Here is a 22056-nt window from a genome sequence, read left to right on the forward strand (position 1 = left end):
CTTTTTTCTTCGTCTTCGTTTTTCTTCTATTTTCTTCTATTCTTCGTTTTCTTCGTTTTCTTTTTACTTCTATCTTTTTCTTCTTCTTTTTTCGTATTCTTCTTTTTTCTTCTTTTTCTTCGTCTTTTTCTTCGTCTTCTTTTTCTTCTTTCTTCTTCTTCTTTCTTCTTTTTCTTCTTATTCTTATTCCCTCTTCTATCATATTTTTTCTTCTTTTATCTTTTTCTTCGTTTTCTTTTTCTTTTTTCTTCGTCTTTTTCCTCTTCTACCTTCTTCTTCTTCTTCTTCTTATTATTATTATTATTATCATCATTATTATTTCTTCTTCTTTTTTTGTTCTTAACAATTTATCTGTTATCAGCATTGCCTGGACAATAATGGTCATCATTTTTAACATTTGCGAACATGATTCTCCAGTTATATTTGTCTTTTGGACTCGAAACTATTCCATTTAAGTGTATGTTTATAAATAAACGTTTTATAGATTTTATTGTCAGTTGAAGTGTGAGTACATTTTTACATTTTTTCAGATACTCTACATATATATATATATATATGTGTGTATATATATATATATATATATATATATATATATATATATATATATATATATATACATATATATATTTACTTTTGTATTAGCAATATCGCCTGAAGAGGTCTCTAGTTACTTGTCATTGGTTGGCCGAAACATGCTTATGAATGTGTAGTGACTTATTAATACTTATACAAAAAAAAAATTTTTTAAGTATAACTTGCCCTACTTTGGCATTGGGCACTCTTGCATTAACCTTGTTAAACCTTCATTGGATGCTTTCCCTCTGGAAAATATTAACTTGGATATATATATATATACACATATATATATGTGTGTGTGTGTGTGTGTGTACTAGCAGAGGCCGCCCGGCATTGCTCGGTCGTAAATGCACATATTATATTTTAATTCTTACAGAAACTGAGACATGTGCATGCGAGTATTATGTTTTTATGAAACAGTTCAATTCTTGTAAGTAAAATAATAATAATAATCAAGCTAGGATCGAAGCCAAAACCTAGAAACAGTGAGTTAAGTACGATAACCATTAGGCCAGCTTGACAGGATCTTTAAGAAGTGTTTTATTACCTACCTATTCTTAACATAATGTGAACAATTCGTGCATGCGCAGTCGTGAAACAATTGACAAATACATAAAACTCCGATGACCCTCAAGAACCAATTTTTCAATTGTGACCCCTTAGCAGCTCTTTTTTCCCCCAGATTAAAAAGTTTTCCACATGTCTGAATACCCTATATACCAAATTTCAAGTCTGTAGATCAAAAGTTTGTTGAGTATATAGGTTGATAATTGTCCTCACGTACACACATTCTCACATATTTTACTTCAGTCGAAGTTCTTAGAAATCAAGGGGCCCACTGCCTTAGGGCAAACACTTGAACTCCATATGAGATACATAGATATTCGAATGTTCCATTAAAGTTCTTTATCTCTCAAACACTGAGTTAGTAAAGAAATTGAGAACATAATTTTCCTCTCCCCAATTAACCATTTTTATATGTTGTAGTATATCGTTCGTTTTGGTCTCTTGGTCTTACTAGATTCCAAGACAAGAATTAATCTAGTCTGGTGGAGTATCCAGCTTCATGTTATTTACTTGAGGTAACATCACTTGGAGAAGGTGCACCATTCCTCTTAAAAGCTAATGTGGGTTAGAAAGAAGATCTTATTTGGGCCATGAATACAAAATGTGATTTTTAATATTTAGTCAGGGTTTACTTGTAGGGAAAACGTATCCTCATGCCAGGTTGTTCTGGCAAACCCCTGTACAGAGAGACCTTAGACACCCGAGAATAGTGTCTAGTAGGCATTCAAGTTCTCTCCTTGTGTGTGTGTGTGTGTGTGTGTGTGTGTGTGTGTGTGTGTGTGTGTGTGTATGTGTGTGTGTGTGTTCAGTAGTGACTTCAACAATGCTTAATACTTAAGTAGACCGTTGAATAATAAGTATAAAAATATACCATTTGTATGTTTTATATTTTTCTAGGAATGACTTCAGATCTACTTTGTGATGTAGAAGTGAATCTCTGTTATTCGAGTCCATGTCATACGAACAGCACCTGCGTCCAGCAAGAAGGCGGATACGTTTGCCTTTGCCCCGATGGATTTACAGGTAAGAAAAACGAAAACTAAAAAGCTATTTCTCTTCTTTTGTTTCTTAATAGTTTTTTTGTTTTTTGTTTTTTTTTACAACTTCCTGAACCATTGAATACAGAAGAGGGAGCAGGTGGATTAATTTATTCCAACAGTGAAATTGGATTTGTAATTGAATTTAAATACGGTCAAATTTTCGTTTTAATCTATACTAGCGAGGGTAACCCTGCGTTGCCCGGGTGTTGGGGGGGGGGTAAAAAAAGTAAGTATGAGGATCGAACCCGAACCCTTGAGGCAAAGTTGTAAATTAAAGTGTGAAAAAAAAAAACATGCGACGTTAACCATTGACCCACCGCGAGATGCTAACGAAAACGCGTTTGAATTTATTTAATTAGTTGGATTTGGCAGGTGCCCGTTTTAATGAGTTAATGAAGTCAACTTCGGGATAGTATTCATTTACTGCTGAACGCTTTTTCCCCACCCCCAAGATGTTATAGGAAAAAGACTAACCCACATGCGGCGAGCGACAAATATCGAATATTTATCTTCCCGAAATCGACCAAATTAAATAGACAGGCGAGCTTCGTTGTTAAGTGTGAGATATTACGATTTATATGTGATATAAAAAGTTTTAAAAAGTTGTGAACCGACCGACCGCTTCTCTGAAAAAAGCCTTTTGTAGACACACAGAAAAAGCGAACACACATACATAAATTTTCGCTTTTATATTTATAGATTATCGTGGATACCCATAAAAAAATGAAATACGTCTTTGTTCATTATTCTTTGTTTAATTTACAACTTGAAAATTAAAGAAAGAGGCAAATTTGTAGTTTAGCGGCGTAAATTATTTGATAGACATAAACCATAAAAAAACTATTTATTTTTATATAAAACACATTGTTAGACCCAAAGGCTGAAATAAAACCAGAAAAGTTTCATTTTTATTCCTTTTTTATCATTTTTTTATTAGATTAAATATACGAAATTCGACACCACAGAAGGTGGCCGCCATATTGTTTTAATTTGGCCTTTTTAAGATTTAACAGATTGGCCTTTTAAAGGCCAAATTTGGTCTTTTTAATCAGTTTCATAGAACCATGATTTTAGTTCCGTGAAAATGATGCAAAAAAGGCCAAATTTGGCCTAAAAAGAGTCAAATTAAAAAGAAAAAAAAAATCTGTCGGCTACATTCTGTGGCATTAAATGTCTTACATTTAATCTGCTAAAAAAATAAAAATGAAACTTTCTGGTTTTATTACAGCTCTAATAATGTGTTTTATATAAAAATAAATAGCTGTTTATGGTTTTGTGTGTGCCAAATAATTTACGCTGCTAAACTATAAATTTGCCAAATACCAATAGAAATATGATTGAAGGGTTCAGAATTTGAGACATGGTTGAATTCCTCATCGAATCCAGGGAAATGCCAAGTGTGCCTTGGGGAGGTTAAAGACTATAATTTTGCTGATATTAATTTCAATACCATATTTTTTTTTTTACAATCAATAAATGCCGAGTACATTCTTAATCAATCTTATTAAAATTGTACATCATATTAAATAAATTAATAAATAAATAATTAAATAGTGATGATGATAATAATAATAATAATAATAATAATAATAATAATAATAATAATAATAAAGTAATATAGCATTATGGGCTATGCAGAAAAGGATAGGGTATAGGGTTCCACATTCAACTCAGGGTAATGTCTGGCTTTCTTGCTAGTGTGTGTATATATATATATATATATATATATATATATATATATATATATATATATATATATATATCGTTTTTTTTTATTCAAAAGTAATGGACTAATGAATTCAACGAGGTTGTTAGATAGTGCTCAATAAAAAGAGCTAATAATACTTGTTTATTGTTATATAAACATGGTCACATCCCGCTGCTACAAACAGCCACTTATTTCAATCAAACAACAGATATCATCAGGCAGCGACTTGACTATTCAAAAGTTCAATGAATAATCTATTTATTCATTGAACTTTTGAATAGTCAAGTCGCTGCCTGATGATATCTGTTGTTTGATTGAAACAAGTGGCTATTTGTAGCAGCGGGATGTGACCATGTTTATATAACAATAAACAAGTATATATATATATATATATATATATATATATATATATAAAGAACAAGTAGTTAATAAAACATGTTAAAAAACACTTTGAAAAAGAGTTAAAAACATAATTAATTTTAAAAAGGAAACACAAAATAAGTGGATAGTTCTTAATCCGCTGAGTTTTGAAGAAATACTTTCCTTCTCATCAGAGGGTAGGGATTAGCAAAATGCAGGATCGGATTTTGCTTGCAAAAGTATTTGATGAAACTACAAATAAGTCATGGATCTTACTTGGTAAAAAATAGGGAAGCAGAGGGAATAGGGGGAAGAAAAAGGTGATTTCATGTGAATGGATAGTCTGGTTAAGAGTAAAATATCCAATAACGGTAAAATTAAAAAAAGTTGATTAAATTTCCATTTCCACAGGAAAAATCCAAAGGAATCGCGTTAATGGAAGATGGTTCAAAGTAACCCAAAAGGCAGAATTCCGTGGAATAATTTTACAAATGGATGAAAGGAAAAAAGGGAATGAGTTCAAATAATATTATTAAAAGAGAGATAAAGTGTGCGTAGAAATAGAGAGATTTTAAAACACGGCTGTCAAGGCTGATTTAAGAAAATATATATATATATATATATATATATATATATATATATATATTGGGTAAGATTTTTTTTCTCTTATACATGTTTCGTTGAACAAAATGAAAAAAACGGATCGTGAGAAAAACAAACATGAATTATTCCTGCTGTTCAATAAAATATATATATACAGTACAATCATGTTGACTCACCAGTTCTCGCCAGAATCACTGAAGTTAAGCAATGTTGAGCCTGGCCAATACCAGATGGGTGACTATTTGGGAAGGCTAGGCGCTGTATGTATTGTGCCAATTCGTATAAATTTCCAGGTTGGTATCTGGGGGCGCATTAATCCACTGGGAGAAATGCACCCCCAGTCTTCGTTAAGACAGGCATCTAGGAGAAGGAGACTCTGATGTGAAAATCTGCTGTATAATTTGTCCTGTGGCAGTCATCTGCACCGACAAAGCAGTAATACCAAAAAAGGTGGTTGGTTCTACACAAAGCCTTCACCACTATAAACAAATAATCTGTGTGCATTTCTGAGCAACTTAGTTGGTCTGGCGGAGCTCATACATCAAAATCAATGGCAGAGTCCATTTTATATATATATATATATATATATATATATATATATATATATATGTTTGGAGGTAAAAAATTTATACACACATTTGAACATTAGCGGAAATCTCTCAAGAGCTCTTCCAACTATCATCTTATTAGGAGAAAAATTCGATAGTAATGAAAAATAATATAATTGGGGAAAATAAAGAGCAATGGGGAATATATATATATGTATATATATATATATATATATATATATATATATATATATATATATATATTTAAGGTGCCAAAAGATAATTAAAATAAACAATTTAATTCAATAAACGAGTATAAGGCGATTAAAATGGCACTGCAAGGGAGGAAAAAACAGAAAGGAAGTGGTCAAAGTTCCCCAAAGATATTTAACGTTTTTATCAATTCCTTCTGTCGTCAAAAACAAGGTATATATATATATATATATATATATATATATATATATATATATATATATATATATATATATATATGTGGCCGGATTTGATTCCCTTAACCATTTGTAATCGTGACTCCGTACATTGATGATTCCTGAAAGGATGAAACACTAGTGTCTGTAGATCTTAAAAATAAGCATAGTAACAATATATATATATATATAAGTATAGTAACAATATATATATATATATATATATATATATATATATATATATATATATATATAATATTGTTACTATACTAATTTTTAAGATCTACAGACACTAGTGTTTCATCCTTTCAGGAATCATCAATGTACGGAGTCACGATTACAAATGGTTAAGGGAATCAAATCCGGCCACAAAGCCATCTCTGACTCCATTAACAAGGAACATACGCCTCGACCGGCGCGAAACGTGGGGAGAATTTAGTTGAAATTAATATTTATGAAGCATAAATGTCATTTAAGTAGGTCCAGAGTGAGTAATTTGTATATTTTATTTCCATTTTATTCCCGAGGAATAGTTGGCCGAAACTTTGTGAAACAACAATTCTAAAAGATGAGGATAAAAGTCTGCAAATAATTTTAAAAAAATATATATATATATAAATTACTCATCTCAAAAGAATTCCAATAATTAGATAATAAATGCCATTCGGTACGGACTCGACAATGGAACATCAGTTAACAAAAAAAAAAAAGACTTAGATTTATATGATCAAAAAATCTATCCTTGATCGCCCTTTGGATAGAGAGGTTGAATCTATACAGTTCCAAGTGAGCATTGTCTGAAGATAGCGGTTTCAATCCTACCCAAAGGCGGTTACAGGATTAGTTGGCCAAAACGTGGTGAGATGACAACAACCATGGAAGGTAGTGATTACTGAAGATACAGTTGAAGATTCAGCATTCCTATCCCTATCGCAGTTAACAACCTGACGAATGTCAGAGAAATAGTTGGCTTAAACGTCGTGGACCAGCAACTATAAATGATGAGGATAATAGTCCGCAAATAAATTAATAAAATATGGGTTGAGAAGTGTCTTCACACACACACACAGACCATCATCATCGGCGGTCACTCGTGTTCGAGTAAGACTGTCCTCTGTTGTGGCTTCTGTGGGTCCTCAGGTGAGCATAGAGCCCAATCCTAGACCCAATTTTTCTTGTGCAATTTGGGCAGATAAAGGTAGTGGTGGTGGGGTGGGGTTGGGTGTGTCTGGTTGATAATCTGTCCTTTCTGTGCTTGCGTTTATCCTCAGCAGCTTGATTTAGGTCACTACTATAAAGCGCAGCACCTTCGTGGACAGCGCTCCTTCATGCCAACCTGCTCCCAGCCACGTCCTCCCATGTCTCAAGGTCTATGTGAAACCGCTTTAAATTTACTTTGATGTTGTCCTTATACCTCATCTTTTGGCCACCCTGGGCACGCTTTCCCTCAACAAGAGTAGAAAATCTGTTTTGGGAGGCGGAGATCCGGCATTCGGACCAGTCCATTTGAGCTGGCGTTGAGCAACAGTAGCGGTGATAATAGGAATGTCAGCCTCACTCAGGACGCTGGTGTTGGTGCGTCGGTCCTTCCAACTGATTCTGAAGATTTTTCAGAGGCATCTTTGGTGGTACGTCTCCAGGGTTTTTACGTGTCTCCCGTATGTAGTCCAGGTCTCCGATCCATAGAGAAGAGTGGGCAGCAAGACAGCTTTATATACCATGATTTTGGTCTTTGCCAGAAGGTCACGGTTCTCAAATACTCTCTTCCTTAGCCTTGAGAAAGCCCCACTGGTGCAGCTGAGACGGTGTTGTATTTCATCATCTATGTTGGCTTTTGATGATAGGATGCTGCCTAGGTATGGGAAGTGGTCCACATTTTCCAGTCTAGCGTTGTCAATGGAGATGTTTGGGGGTGAGACTGGAGTACTGTTTGGTGGTGATTGATGGAGGATTTGAGGGTTTTTTTTATATTGATTGTTAGTCCTAGCTGTTTGTACGCCCTCGTGAAGGCAACCAGAGCACACTGTAGGTCCTCTTCTGAGAGGGCTACAAGGGCGTTATCGTCTGCATACTGTAGCTCCATAATGGATATGGTGTTCATTCGACCTCTGGCCCTGAATCTGTTGATGTTAAAAAGTCGCCCGTCAGTTCTGTACATAATCCGAACTCCACGGGGAAGATGTTTTCCGTGAGATGGAGGATAGCAGTAATAAAGATGGAGAACAGGGTTGGGGCAATGACACATCCCTGTTTCACTCCTGTGTTAACCCTGAAGGGCTCTGTTTCATCTCCACTACTACTGAGGACTGTAGCTGACATATTGTCATGTAGCAGTCTCAGTACCTGAATGTACCTCTCTGGGCATCCAAACCTTGCAAGAACCAGCCAAAGGGCTTGACGGTTCACCGAGTCAAAGGCTTTAGTAAGGTCTATAAAAGCGATGTATAATGGTAAATTTTGCTCTCTGCACTTTTCTTGGAGTTGACGAACAGTGAAGATCATGTCCATCGTGCCTCTATTTGGGCGAAAGCCACTTTGGGACTTGGGAAGGATGGTTTCTGCAAGGGGTGTAAGCCTGTTGGCCAAAACCCAAGCTAGGGTTTTCCCTGTGGTAGAGAGGAGAGAAATGCCCTGAAATCCAACAGCTTATAGACATCAAGAGGCAAACTTTTATCACCTGGCAGAATAACATCAATTGCAAGGTTAAAAGAGCTGCCCATGCCAAGGCTAAAGCTGCTGTCCAATCGACAGTCAGGAAGCTGAAGAACCTCTGGTGGATGAAGAAGGCTCAGGAGATCCAGCAGTTTGTTGACTCTGGGGACACCAGAGGATTCTTTGAACACAAAAGTGGTATACGGCCCCAGCTACTGTTCTCTGACATCCCTTTGGTCTAAGGATGGGCTCACGCTGCTGAAAGGAAAGGGAGAAATAACAAATAGATGGAAAGAGCACTACGAGGATCTTCTGAACAGGGATACCACTCCAGAGATGGAGGCCCTTGAAAAACTCCCTCAACAGCCCATAATTGAGAGCATGGGAGAACTACCCAGTCTGGAAGAGGTGCGGGATGCAATTAGGAAGATGAAAAACAATAAGGCGGCTGGTTCTGACGGCATCCCAGCAAAAGTCCTGAAGGAAGGCGGACCTGATCTTCTCAGACACATCCATGCCCTGCTTCTCAAAATATGGGAACAAGAGAAAATCCCTGCACAACTTAGAGATGCCCTAGTTGTCGCCATCTTTAAGAAGGGAGACAAGGCAAACTGTGGGAATTACACACACACACACAAACACATTTTCTCTAGAGAGAGAGGGGAGAGAGAGAGAGAGAGTGAGAGAAACAGAGAGAGAAATAGAATTTCCTGTGGTTTTATTTAGCTTTTTTCATTTTAATCCAGAACCTAAATACGAAATCTTGAGTCTTTTGAAATGCAATATGGCGACGTGAATTCAATTATTACAGTATGAAAACCACAATAATATTTTTTATCTATGTTCACACACCTCCATTTTCTTTTATCCTTTTTTTTTTTTCATTCCAAATCAATTTTTCATTACATTTAATAAAATTTCTAAAATCTTTTTTAGGAAAATACATTTGTCTTTAACGAGTTGTGTAGTGGTCTCCCACTATTCAATGAAACACGCGTACGACGTACTATAAAAAAATATGAGTGTGAATTAACGATATCTTTTGGTTTTAGAATAGTAACTAATGCATAAGTACAATCATCACACGAATGCAATTAGGTAATACTCTCTGATCCATTGAGGCGGTATAATATATATATATATGTGTGTGTGTGTGTGTGTGTGTGTGTGTGTGTGTGTGTGTGTGTGTGTGTGTGTTTCGGATGTTGGACAGTGTTTACGATCTAACAGCCTCGTCAGACCTTGTTTGGTTACATATGTTTCGGATGTTGGACCGTGTTTACGATCTAACAGCCTCGTCAGACCTTACAGAAACCCATTTATTCTGTATTGATGCATACGCAATCTGCATTAATTAAAATATCATATTTAAGCTTATTGTACGACCGGGCAACACCGGGCGTCCGGCTAGTATATATATATATATATATATATATATATATATATATATATATATATATATATATATATATATATATATATAACCCTTTCAAATCCAACGTAGCAACAAGCGCAGCGGCGCAGCTGTTTGTGCTAAAATTAAAATAAAATCTTATCAGCGTACAATTAACAATCCAGCTTTTAAAATGATCGAAGGAAGCGCATAACCTTTAGAGTCGAAAAAAAACAAAAATAAATAAAAATAAAAAATACAGTCGAAAATAATTTAAAAAAAAGAAAAGAAAAAAAAACCGCGACGTCGGATTATTTTGGCGTCTGCTTAATGATTTTTTTTATTTGCATTCTTTTCGTATTGTTTGAATAGTTTTCCTCAAAGAAAACAGAAAACCTATTAACATTATGGAAATTCCCCTTCGAGAGAGAGAGAGAGAGAGAGAGAGAGAGAGAGAGAGAGAGAGAGAGAGAGAGAGAGACACACACACACACACACACACACACACACACACACACAGACACCACACACACACACACCACACACACATCTATACAAGTACATATATATATATACATTTTATATACAGTAGAACCCCGGGATACAGTGGCTCTAGTATACGTTTTTTTTCAGGTTACGATGTGGAATACGATGTTTTTCGGCCCCTGGTTACGGTATTTGCCCCGCCTTAAAGTGTTATTTATAATATTATTTGATTATATACATGTGCATTATATACTGTACTGTATTTTGTTACTAATTTTTAATGCCTTATCCCGGGGTTCAACTCTCTCTCTCTCTCTCTCTCTCTCTCTCTCTCTCTCTCTCTCTCTCTCTCTCTCATACACAGATACATACACACATCGACACCCATGAACCAAGTGCAAGTGAAATACAAACGATTGCACTGAAAGGGACGGCTAGAATCCTGAAAAGATCTCTTGGTTGGACTCACTAAAATAGGGGTAAATGTCAGACATTTGGTTGGATGTCCCATCCCCTAGAAGAAAAAGTTTAAGAAAAATGAAAAAAAAAAAAAAAAAGCAAGGAAGCGTATAGACGGGCCTACATTCGCATATTGATTCAGACACACTTGCACCCCCACGCATACATGCAAGCACATGCGCACATACAGATACCAGTATTCGTGAACACATACATCCACACACACACACACACACACACACATATATATATATATACATATATATATATATATATATATATATATATATATATATATATATAATTCATATTTTCAGAAGTTTAGATAAAATAAACCACTGATAATAGGGAACTGCTTTAGTTCCCAATATCAATCTCTCTTTAGCCGATCTATCTCATCTGATTATAACCAGAAATGGAAACACACACACACACACACACACACACACACACACACACACACACACACACACACATTTAGTCTGGCAGACCGGACTGGGAAGACTGATAGAGTTAGCCGAAACTCCTTAGGAGCGAAGGGGTCAGGAAAAAGACGACAATGTAGTAGCGTTAGCAAGCATCGAATTCCAATCACAAGCTGGATAAATAAACGTCTCCTATTTGTTATGTAAACCTTTTGTCTTCATTTGTCATTCAACCAAAAGGTAATGTGTTTTGTCTCCATCGTCTTGTATAATGAACTTTGTATGTAAACCCCTTCCAAAGGTTGACTGTATCCCCCTCTATGATAATGCATCTCCATCTTGTTTAAAAGGCGTCCATTACACTTCTCTTCACATTTATCTCTCAGCTCCACTGTTATAAGAATTGCTCTCTCTATACCTTCTCTTATAAATATGGCCTCCCAAAGTATGGGGTCTCGTTTCGTCTCTGTGTACCCCGCATGCAACACACAGCGATTTGACACCGTTCCACAATACAAATATGTCACAAACATATATATTTATATATCTATAAAAGTGAAATTGTCTGTGTGTGTGTGTGTGTGTACACTTCTCTACTAAACTACTCTGCCTGTCAATTTTCAGTCTACAGACTGACTCGAGATTTGACATAAGGGGTATTAAGATTTGGGAAAATCTTTTTTATCAGTTTTCGGTCAGAAAGTTGGCTGTCAAGGGGTCAGAGTTGAAAGAGTTGCCCTTTGGAGACTCTACCAAACTCCCCCGCCAATTTTGGGTCTAAACACTTTAAATTTTAGATGTAGGTTACCTGGACATGAGTCAAACTTTTTAATGTATACATACATATGCACATGAAGTTATGAACAGTACAAAGGACCCAATCAAAGCCGGAATGAACTGCTAGTATATAACACAAAATATTTAAAACTGAAATGACTTCAATGCATCCAGGGCAACGCCGAGTCGACAGAGGCTAGGATTGATATTTTTTATTACCTTTTAATATTTTTTCTTCTATTTTGAATATTTCAGGCAGACATTGTGAAATAGACATGAACACAATCTATGAGGACGACATGTGTCCCCACAAGTTGTGTCGCCCTCCGTCAGTCTGTGAAACAATTCCAACTGGTGGATTTTACTGCAAGGGCTGCCCAACTACGGACTATCACAATGAATTTTGTGAGCTTACTACGCGACAGTTTTTTAAAGGATCTTACTTGATGTTCCCATCGCTGAAGAAGCGGCAACGTTTTGTTATCTCACTCAAGTAAGTAATCGAATTTTATTTTTTTATTTTTTATTTTATTTTTTTTACATGGTGGGCACACTTATCAAGGCCTCGAAGCCACTCAGGGATAAAGGTTAATGCATGTACAGTAATCAATGGGATAGTATCGTAGTAATCGTTAGTATTGGAGTGTCTTACTTAAGGGGGTGGTTTATCAGGAATTTGTTCATGTTGGACTTGAAGACATCCAAGTTGTAGTAAGGTGGGAAACAGACAAACGGAAGAGAGTTCCACAGGCGTGCACTTCTAAGAAAGAAGCTTTGTTTATGGAATTTACGTTTTGATTTAGGCACAGATAAAGAGTAGGGGAAATTATTGACAGTGGTTTCAGCTAAACGGGTGTTTATCGTGAAAGATTGGCGAGAGGAAACCAGAGATTGGAGCTCAGACGAGTACTTGCCATGAAAATAATGATAAAGCAACAACAGGCTCACACCGTCCCTTCTGTGGAAGAGAGGTTGCTGGGAAGAGAAAAGGGCATCCCCCACTAAGCCACAAAGTCTATTTTGTACTCTGTCAAGGCAGGATAGGCTGTTTTTAGCAGCTCCTGCCCAGATGTGGCAGCAGTATTCCATCCCTGGACGTACTTGGCTGTTATATAGATAGAGAATTGCATCAGCAGTGAGATATCTTCTGGAGTGGTAGAAGGATCCCACCATTTTCCCAGCAACCTTGTCAAGAGACTTGATGTACGTGTTCCATTTCAGATCAGGAGTAAAGGTCAAACCCAGAAGCTTGTCAAAACATGGGGCCTCCCCAAGACGAGAGCCATCCATTTCAATTGATGCCAGATTGATTTTATTGCTGCTTTACTTTGATTGTGAAAAGACCACGTGCCATCCCCATTCAACAACATCGCTGACCCCAACTGTGTATTCCTCTTCTTCTTCTTTTTTTCTTCTGGCTGTCGAGGGGCACGCACGGTTTCAAGTATAAAAAATCAAATAAGACAAAACACAAACTCTGACACATTCTGCAAATATCAGTTGCACTCTGGGTGTGTGTTTGATACCATCAAGCCTCTAAATGCTGACGTCCCCATTTACATCTGCTGTCGAGGCTATGTTTGTCAGTTGCAGTCAGCTCATCTCGATCTACTTTGAGCCACGATCTACCTTCGAAAATATCAAACTCACAACTGTCCTCAACTGAAACTGTTGTCAACTGTCGCAAACCCAAGACTGTCCACAAACTATTTCAAATCATTGTAAACTGTTGTCATCTTATTGTGTACTAGAGTGTATATAAACAGTTGACCTTTATATATCAACATTTATGTATTTACGTGTCTATTTAATGTGTATAATGTGTATATATTCATGAGTGTTTCTATAATCGCCTTATTTTGTATTCTTGTGTTTGTACATGTCGATATATTAGCAGATACAGTTCAACAGCAGACATCTAGCATTTACAACAAAAAAGAGACGAATAACAGTTCTCTGGGGATTTAACATCTTTGGTTTTGTTTTGACAGAAAGCTACAAAGAAGATTCATCTTAAGGAAGCAACCAATCTTGGGTTGTATTTCAGTAACTTTATTACAGATGTGTCCCCATTGGGAAGTTGCTTGTCCAACGTCCTTTACATTTGATAGGCGCTCCTCACAGGTACTCTTAACATTTATGACCGGTCGGCTTGACTCTCTGCCTGTCTCCAACGATTGTCTTTCTCAAGCTCTAACTATCTACTAATTAAAATCTATGTGTATCAAAAAACAATCACTCTTTGTGATTGCATCATTAATACTCATAGTATTAAGATCATCACCTGATGTTTTTACATAATAGATAATATTTATCTAGAAATTCCTAACCTTAACATTCCAACATTATTGTAATAAACGTTTCATTCTAAAAAAAACTACTTTGGGTGGCATTCCATTTATTATGTATATGGTGGGATGTTTACTTATTCCGAGTCCATGTCCATATTTATGGCACTTCAGCCCTTTTAGGGGGATTTATAAAATAAAAAGCAGAAACATGCATTTTTATATCTTCTTCACATCTCTTGACCATGTTGGAACAAAAAGTTCATAACAACAATGAAAGCCTCATTTTCTGGACAATCAGGACTTTATTGGTTTCACAGTCGAATGACGCACCCCTATTTCTCTACCTATCCTTAGAAGGAGGGTGGGAATTTTTCTATTGATTCGTCTTCCATACATAGCTGCCTCTCATTGCTCCACAAGATGCTCGATCCGACGACTGTGTTTGTCGGACTCAAAACTCGAACTCAACTCTCAACTGACTCCAAAAAGTCCCCATGCGTGTTTCTATTTATATCAGGGTGTATGTGTTGGGGTGGTAATTCCCGTTAACCGGCTCACACCAAAACACACTGACTGATCTGTCTTGCAACACAGGTGCACGCTCTGTCAACAGAAGTCCTGGGTTTGATCTATGTTATCGGTAACCTTTGTTGACCCCTTTGAACTCCCTGGCACAAACAAACTGCATTCTCTCAGTAACGCATTAGTGGCACTATTTATGTCATGGACTCCATAACACATTTAGACTTACAAAATACGGTCATAATAATAATCAACTAGCTTACTTGCCAGTGTTGCCCAGAACTAATAACATAACGGCTCTGTCGGTGGGGTATTAGAATACGCCGACTGCCCCCCTGCAGAGGGTAAAAGTCCCTCAATGGGGGTCCTGGATATGACCTTAAACTATATCCGATGGTGAGGCCCCAGCTTGTGGGCTTTGGGAAGTGTTGAGCCACCCTTTATTTACCATTGCTCCCAGGTCCACTCTGACCCGGAGTGGTAGTACCTGTTAGGGTCCCAACTATGGGTTAAATAGAAACCGACGTGAAAACAACAAATACATTCTATTAAAAAAATTTTTCTTCAAAATCTTTGGATTCGGCATTAAATAACCCGAAAAGGGTTGATATGCCGTAAAACAACCAACCAACCAACAACCAATAACATAACAAACTGTTGTAAACCCAAGACTGCCCACAGACTATTCCCAACCATTGTAAACTGTTACAAGACTCCTTGACGCTCCTCCAACTAATTCTAAAATACATTGACTGATCTTTTGTTGCCGTTACTGGCACACCTGGATTAACAATCCTATTTTAGCTTCTTTTGTCCTCCTTTATGAACAACTTCATATAACCTTTGTTCTGCCGATAAACTTATTTTTTCTGCTATATTTTGTCTTCTTAACACTTGAGGGAGGGGGGGCGTCGACAGTATCACAATGATACTATTCCCATGTTCAAAGCCGACAGAGATTCAGACTTTATTTCACTTTTTTTTTTTGCCAAACAAATTTGATTTGATATCTTTTCGTTTATGCTCTTTTCACCAAGAAATGAAGTTAGTTACAGGTAATCATTCAACACCTGACTTTCTAGTACGTTTTGTCTTGAGAGAATGCTCTCCTCAATCACACTAGCTGCACTGGGTCTATTTCTCTTTGCCACCAAGTTATCCTGACATGTACTCAACGTGACCCTTGCCAAAATTCATACTAGTTAACATAATCTCTACTTACTGACGTAAGGTTCTAATATAAAACAACTTCAAGCAAGGCTTATTGTCACTGAAGTGTAGGAGGCTACTGTGATAAGGGTCATATTTATAGGGAACCACCTGGGAGCGGAGTTTTGTAACACCGTAGTTTGTTGCACTCAGATACTTTTCTGCAATAATTTCGATTTGATTTGGAAATCTACATGGCAAAAATTAGAATGCAAATAATAAAGGTGCTTCATGTAAAATCCACTTGGGCATAAAATGGTAACAAAGCATTCTGCTTAGAAAGACGTATTCCGACTTAATGCGGGCATAAGTGAGTCCGAGACAACTACATAACTTTTAGACTTATTTAGTGGGCTCCCTAAACACTCGTATTATACATTAGTGTGATCATACAAGATTTCCCAGAATGCATTTGTTTATTTAAGCCTAAACAGAAGTTGAAACGGTGTCATGGTTGGGTACCCACCCCCAGCTGTTTTATGATAATAGGCTATGGTAATGAGGATGTGAAAAGACAAACAGTAATTCCGAATGACAACAACTGGAATTTCTGACATTAAGTCTTTTAACGAGGGTGCAACTGACATGGATGACATCTCTTGTGTGACTGTGTCGCTGCCAAGGCAGATCATGTGTCACGTCTCTTCACAGTTCTCCTTCTGCAATCCAATTTTGGTATTTAAGGTGCCGTGAGTGTCTCAGAATTTTCTGTCCTCGGTCAGTGGAGGAGAAATCCTTCTAGACTGAGGCAATTTAAATTTTCGTCCCAATCCGGGGTGCTCTTTTTTTTGGGGGGGGGGAGTAGATGGATTTTCTCCACGTTAAAAACCGATCTCATTTCTAACTCTGACCTCGTGGGGGTGGGGGGAGATAAGAACTTGTATTATTTGGATGACTATTCTCATTTTTGTTATTGCTGCAACGTTTTGGCCGATGTAACCTCCCTAACCTTCAAGTGTATAGCTTAGAAATTGATAATCTTTATGGTGAACTTCGGCTTCACCTGAGCACTTATCTGGTCAGGCTCCTAGCTTGGATCAATGTAATTCTCTCTCTCCAAATTTCCCTGTCTTCCATCAGCTGCCTCGGATCTTCAGGATCACAGTTGGCATCATTTGCAATTTGCTGCGTATCAGCGGATCTAGGTCATCCTATGCTTGTGCGCTCATGCCATGGAGTCCACAACAATACATTTTTCACCAGCTCTTGTTGCTCCTCTGGCAGTGACTGGCAAATCGTAGACGTCGCTCTCTGATGGTAATTAATATGGCAGGTAGGTTGCCATAAAGTTGCTGCTTCCTGGGATGATCTTGCCAAGATATATTTAACACTGTTAGTAGCATACAGATGTAGGTGCTGTTTAGCCTTCTTTCCAATCTTTTGGTGAGTGTCCAGGTTATAGCATCGTAAACAAGGACAGACTCCAACACTTCTCTGAAGAACTGCCTTTTTTAAAGTCTATACTGACCACAACTCATCCTGAGCACTTAAATGAGGCGATCAAAAGTTGCCCTGACCAGATGGAGCTACAAAACTGACCTAACCATCTTCAAATAGAGAGAGAGAGAGAGAGAGAGAGAGAGAGAGAGAGAGAGAGAGAGAGAGACCATATGATGCAACACTGCCTTGTCTGCCCTTCTTTATCCAGTTTTGATATTTAAGGTGCCACAAGTGTCTCCGTATCCAGGGTGGGCAACACCAGGCAACGTCTCACATCTGCTATCACTCCAGTCCGATCCAGAAAGGTCGACTTCAACCAGGTGGCATGCATGTGAACTATGTTTAGTTTTGTAGGTTAGCGTTGGCATTCTTTCATACTTTGGACTGATAATTTACTGTCATTTGCTCGTTTTTTTTTTTTTTAGCTTTCTTAATCCTTAGGCTACGCTGGCTGTTAATTTTTTAACACCTTGTTTCTACTATTAAAAACAACTGCAACGATGGCGTCTTCAATGATTATGGAATTCTTCTTCGCCCTAACTGAATTAGTTAATGAATGAAATTCATGCTTGGAACGCATGTTTGAATGTTTGTATTGTTTTTTTGATAAAAAAAATTCTTTTCAAAGACTCTAAATTTGATTTTATGTGATGTGAAAAAATTCACACCCATCGTAGGCAATGTGTGTAAAAATACTATCTTAGTCCAAGGGTTAAAATGCGAAGGCATGAATTCAATTCTCCATGAACTTTATCCAATCACGCACCAACATGCAACTATAGTACAGGATGGAACGATAAATTTGTCGCCCTAATGAAAAAAACACTACAGCTTTATTTTAAAACTTTTAATGAAAAAATCAATTCAGGTAACTTGATTATGTAGTAGAGCTGACATCTATTCCATGTAGCCACCTTCAACCTCAATCACCGCCTCAATATGGGTTTGGAGTATGCCTTTTGCACAAGCATCGATGAAAGCTTAGTGAATACTTGGCAGATGACGGCCATCAGGCTGGCTTTGGTGTTGTGGGAGGTCATGTTGGTGATGTACTTAATGTATGACCAAACAAAGTAGTTCAGCGGCTTCATGTCAGGGGAGGAGGAGTGCCAGTGAGAGAAAGGTACAAAGTCATAGCACTTCTGAAGCCAAGCCTGGGTCCTGCTGTCATGCCCAGGGTTTGCAAGCGGCTACCTGATTGCACCAGGGGATTACCACATCTTTCTACACATCTAGGTACACTTTGGTGTTGACTTTCAAGCCGATTTCAAAGATGTGAGGTGGCATGATGTGGCCCTGACTTGAAACCACACCAAAGATCATAATCGTGGCCAGAAACTTTGTTGAGCTGTGCCCTCAAGCATTGCACCGTCCGGATTTGCATTTTGAGGATGCTGGCAATGGTCCTGTTGTCATAACTTGTCGTACTTCCATTTTTATTTGTATTAACACTTTAACCTACTAATACTTTGGCTTAGAAAAAAAAAAAAAATCTTTGTAATTTTCCTTTTGAACACAATTAAAATTGGCGTCTTTTTAAATGCTAAAATTCTAAAATCCAAATGATTTCTAATTTTTGTTATGTCTAAGTGAATATAAAAATATATATTTATTTTTGAGCAGAACAAGCACAAGGGACTTCCCCATTATAAAAAATAGGGAGGATGTTACAATATTTTGGAGTAGTAATGGGGTATGATCCCATACAGTCGGACGATTCTATTTATAAACGATGCTGCTAAGAACTGACAAATCAAATTAATTCACGTTCTGCTACCAACCAATCAGAAACCAGAATTGCTTCATGAATATTAAACCTTTTCTGGAGCAATTTCACATGTTCTTTCCCGGGTTTCGACACGGTAAGAATATTTTGTTCTGTGGAACTGTCTACCTCCCAGGACTTGTGTGTAACAGCGAACCATCTGAAACTGTTCTGAAACTCAAAATGGCTTACACTTCTAGAGGAAGAGAGCATAAGTTGTACAGTGGCGCATCTCTGATCTCGCTCGTTGAATATTGTGTCATTTTCAGACATGATAGAAGGCTCCTAGTACTCTTGGGGTTTGTACACAACTGGCCAACTAGTAGATGGTCTGCAACAAAAAAGAAAACAGGTTTTCATCAAACAGAAATGGAATCATGCTGTCTTTTCTAGGGCGACATTTTTATCATCCCACCCTGTAGACCATTTATTGGGGCTAACGTGTCCCACTTTCTCTGACATTCATCAAATGTCTTTATAAGCGAGCGTATGCCATGTGTCCGTCGAATATATTTTTGAATTTTTTTTTTTTCTGCTTGACCAGTTGTCCGACTAAGACTACAGAATTTAATTTACACTACGAGGGTCGTTACTAAAGTAAAGCCTCCTATTTTTTAACTCAAAAAGACGGGAGTGGTACCATTAAAACGAGTGACATTTTGTGCCCCAGAATTCGTTTTTCTACATAATTACCACCAAAAGTAAAGCCTTCTTTATTTTTAACTCCAAAGCTAAAGAGCTATGAAGACGGGAATGTTACCATTAAAACAAGTGATCTTTTGTGCTCCAGAATTTCATTTTCTACATTGTCATCACCATTCTCAATACACTTTTGCCAACGATCAGCGATGACTGTTCACGGCTGCCAAAAACGCGCTTTGTCATACGAAGTAAAAGTAAAGCCTCCTATTTTTTTTAACTAAAAAAACTGAAGAGCTACGAAGACAGGACCTTTTTCCAGAATTTATTTTCTACATAGTCTCCACCATTCTCAATACACAATAAGAGGACAAATTTTGTTTAAACAGACGATTCTGTGTTCCTCATTCAATAATAATAAAGTATGATTCATAGTACATAAAAGCGTTTCTGATTAGAGCATAATTGAACGTGATACTTAATTTCAAACTTTAATTTAAGCTTTTATATATAAAATATTTTCATGAAAACAGTAGGTTCTCTGCAGTGTAATGTGGACGACAATGTGTAACTAAGTCACTGAAGCTACTCCCGATGCACAGTGGTGTGTCCCCGACTAGAGCAGACAATCAATGATTTCATTGATTTCGATGACAATAAAATAATGGAGGGGCGAAACATTCATCGATCCTTATTCAATCTTGGACAATGTCGGGTTTCTCTGTTAGTATATATATATATATATATATATATATATATATATATATATATATGATGATTGCAACGTCTTGTCAGACGAGTCCCACTCCTTCAGACACTTAAAGCCCATGAGCCCAAAAATGACTTTTTTTTTTTAGTCCTAACGGTGAATTCACACGCTCCAGCAGGCATGACACTAAAGATGGTCATTGAGATCAATTATTACATACTTCCAGCATTTCAAGCCTCCACTCGTCACAACTTTTCCATCGCCACAGGACCACTTTTATAGACAAATGCCTGAGGGAGTATCTATACACAGATGATGTTACAGAGTCTTAGCTTTGTACGACAGCTAAGTCTCTCTCTTGGTTCAAAATGTTGCGATCAAGCAAGAGCAAGATAGCCAGCAACAAATTAAATTGCAGACCAGCTTAATGCGGGTACTGGTCTCCCGCTTTATGGTTTTATAAATCAGAGATTTGCTTCTCCTAGAAAGGTTGCCTTCATCACGGATTACAGGAGTCCTCTCCATCCCAACACACACACACACAAACACACACGGTGCTAGTTGGCCGTTGACCCCGAAAAAGGGTTCATATATATATATATATATATATATATATATATATATATATATACAGTTCCATGCAAAAGTATTGGATACATTACATTTTTCTTCATAACTTTAATTAGGGTTCAAGATTTTACCTAAAATTTGGTCAGTATATTCCTATTACTATTCTAAATTATATTTGGGGTAGTAATTACAAAATTAAAGTTTAGAAAGTTTATATTAAAGGAAAAATATTTATTGCATTCAACAGCTTCCAATCGCTTTCTATAGTTGCACACTTTTTTTTTTTTTTTTTTCAAAGATATGCAGGTATTTTGCACCATTCTTCTTTGCAGAAGTGTTCTAGTTGTTGAATATTTTGTGGATTACTCTTGTGAACATTGATCTTCAATATTTTCCACAAATTTTCAATTGGGTTGAGGTCTGGAGTCTGACTGGGCCAAATAAGAACGTCAATTCCGTTATTTCTAAGCCAATCTTTTGGTTAGTTTGGCATTGTCCTGCTGAAACACGAAATTGCTATTATGTCCCAACAAATCAGCAGAGTTCTGGAGGTTTTTCTCCAAAATCTCCCCTGTACATATGTTCATTCATTCTACCATTGATGATTTCTAGTTCACCAGTACCTTTGGATGAAAAACACCCCCATACTATAATCAAACCACCGCCAAACTTTACCGTGGGAATGGTATTCTTTTTGTTATAGGCGGTGCCATTTTTACGCCCTACATGTGTTGCTGTGTTTCTTGAATTTCACCACGAGTAAGAAAAGTGTTTTTTTGTACCTTTCTGCTTATCCACCTTGATCTTTTTTCGTTTGATTTCCTTGGCCGAACACATCTTGGAAGATTTGCAACAGCTTCACTAGGGTTTTTAAACTTTCTAATAACGT

At 37.1% G+C, this 22056-nt stretch overlaps 1 protein-coding gene across 8 annotated transcripts in view; it reads left to right on the plus strand.

Annotated features, from left to right (window-relative positions):
- The window catches only part of LOC145260645 (protocadherin-like wing polarity protein stan), a 450806-nt gene that overhangs the window by 196387 nt on the left and 232363 nt on the right, over nt 1-22056 (plus strand). For all 8 annotated transcript variants that reach the window (XM_080118975.1, XM_080118974.1, XM_080118979.1 and 5 more), the window contains exons 4-5: nt 2041-2166; nt 12278-12515. In XM_080118975.1, the coding sequence (XP_079975101.1) occupies nt 2041-2166; nt 12278-12515 (364 nt within the window). The remainder of the gene's footprint in view (nt 1-2040; nt 2167-12277; nt 12516-22056) is intronic.

Source organism: Euprymna scolopes, chromosome 36 (assembly GCF_053919585.1).
Source record: "Euprymna scolopes isolate OS-2025 chromosome 36, ASM5391958v1, whole genome shotgun sequence".
Taxonomy (NCBI): domain Eukaryota; kingdom Metazoa; phylum Mollusca; class Cephalopoda; order Sepiida; family Sepiolidae; genus Euprymna; species Euprymna scolopes.